The 921-nt window shown below is 28.9% G+C and overlaps 1 protein-coding gene across 2 annotated transcripts in view; it reads left to right on the top strand.

Annotated features, from left to right (window-relative positions):
• The window catches only part of LOC106875187 (nibrin), a 29,145-nt gene extending 28,402 nt beyond the window's left edge, over nucleotides 1-743 (top strand). For both annotated transcript variants that reach the window (XM_014923225.2, XM_014923224.2), the window contains one exon: nucleotides 477-743. In XM_014923225.2, coding sequence (XP_014778711.1) covers nucleotides 477-513 — 37 coding nt within the window. In that variant the 3' untranslated portion in view covers nucleotides 514-743. The remainder of the gene's footprint in view (nucleotides 1-476) is intronic.
• Nucleotides 744-921: the final 178 nt, after the last annotated feature.

Here is a 921-nt window from a genome sequence, read left to right as displayed (position 1 = left end):
TGTGTGTGTGTGTGTGTGTGTGTGTGTGTGTGTGTGTGTGTGTGTGTGTGTGTGTGTGTGAGTGAGTGAGTGAGTGAGAATGCCTCTGTATGTTTTGTGTGGTGGGTGTAGTTCCTTGTGTTTACATCAAACAATAGTTGTAAACAAGTGTCTCTGTCTTAGTCTACAGTAACACATCAGTGACATAAAAGACAAGAGGAAACCAGAATATCTTTGTCAGTATATAGGCTGTTGCTGTTAATTTTCATCTAAAGGTAATTTTTTTTGAGGTTGTTGCTTCTTAAAATCAAATAAGATTTTAAGGATAATAATTAAATAAATAAGAATACTGAAGACTCATATAATAATAATAATAAATAAATTTGTTTATTTCATTGAATAATAATCAAATAAATTTGTTTATTTCATTGAAAGAAGTGCCAAGTATTTCCTGACAGTACTGAAAATTATTTGATAATATTTAATTTCATTTACAGTTGGGGACCAAATAAAAAAGGCTCCAGGAAGCGTTGATGCCGTCCGTTGATGCCTATTTGCTATTTCCAATTATTAGTCATTTCATTTCTGTTGTTCAAGAACATCAAACTGTCTTCTATCACCCCATTCCTTTATAAATCTGAAACCTTGTGTTTTTTTTTTTTTATGTAGGAGGAATCATTTGTATTATTTTGAATAATTTTCTCATTTTATTTTTTATAAAATAAATTTTCAAGTTAAATAAAAAATATTTTTTCTTTCTTTCACATCTGCTATTTGTTTAAGTTTTCCATTTTCTCTGACTTACTACTTGTCCTCATCTCTATGTATTCTATTTAATGAAGTTATTTATAAATCATAAAGTTTTACTGCACTTTTATTCTCTATATCTGTTCCTTATTTTTGGAGACTATGTTGAAATTAAGAAGATTATCTGATTACACA

The sequence above is a fragment of the Octopus bimaculoides genome, chromosome 4 (assembly GCF_001194135.2).
Source record: "Octopus bimaculoides isolate UCB-OBI-ISO-001 chromosome 4, ASM119413v2, whole genome shotgun sequence".
Taxonomy (NCBI): domain Eukaryota; kingdom Metazoa; phylum Mollusca; class Cephalopoda; order Octopoda; family Octopodidae; genus Octopus; species Octopus bimaculoides.
Note: the sequence above shows the minus strand (reverse complement) of the source record. Positions and strands in the feature narration are given on the sequence as shown.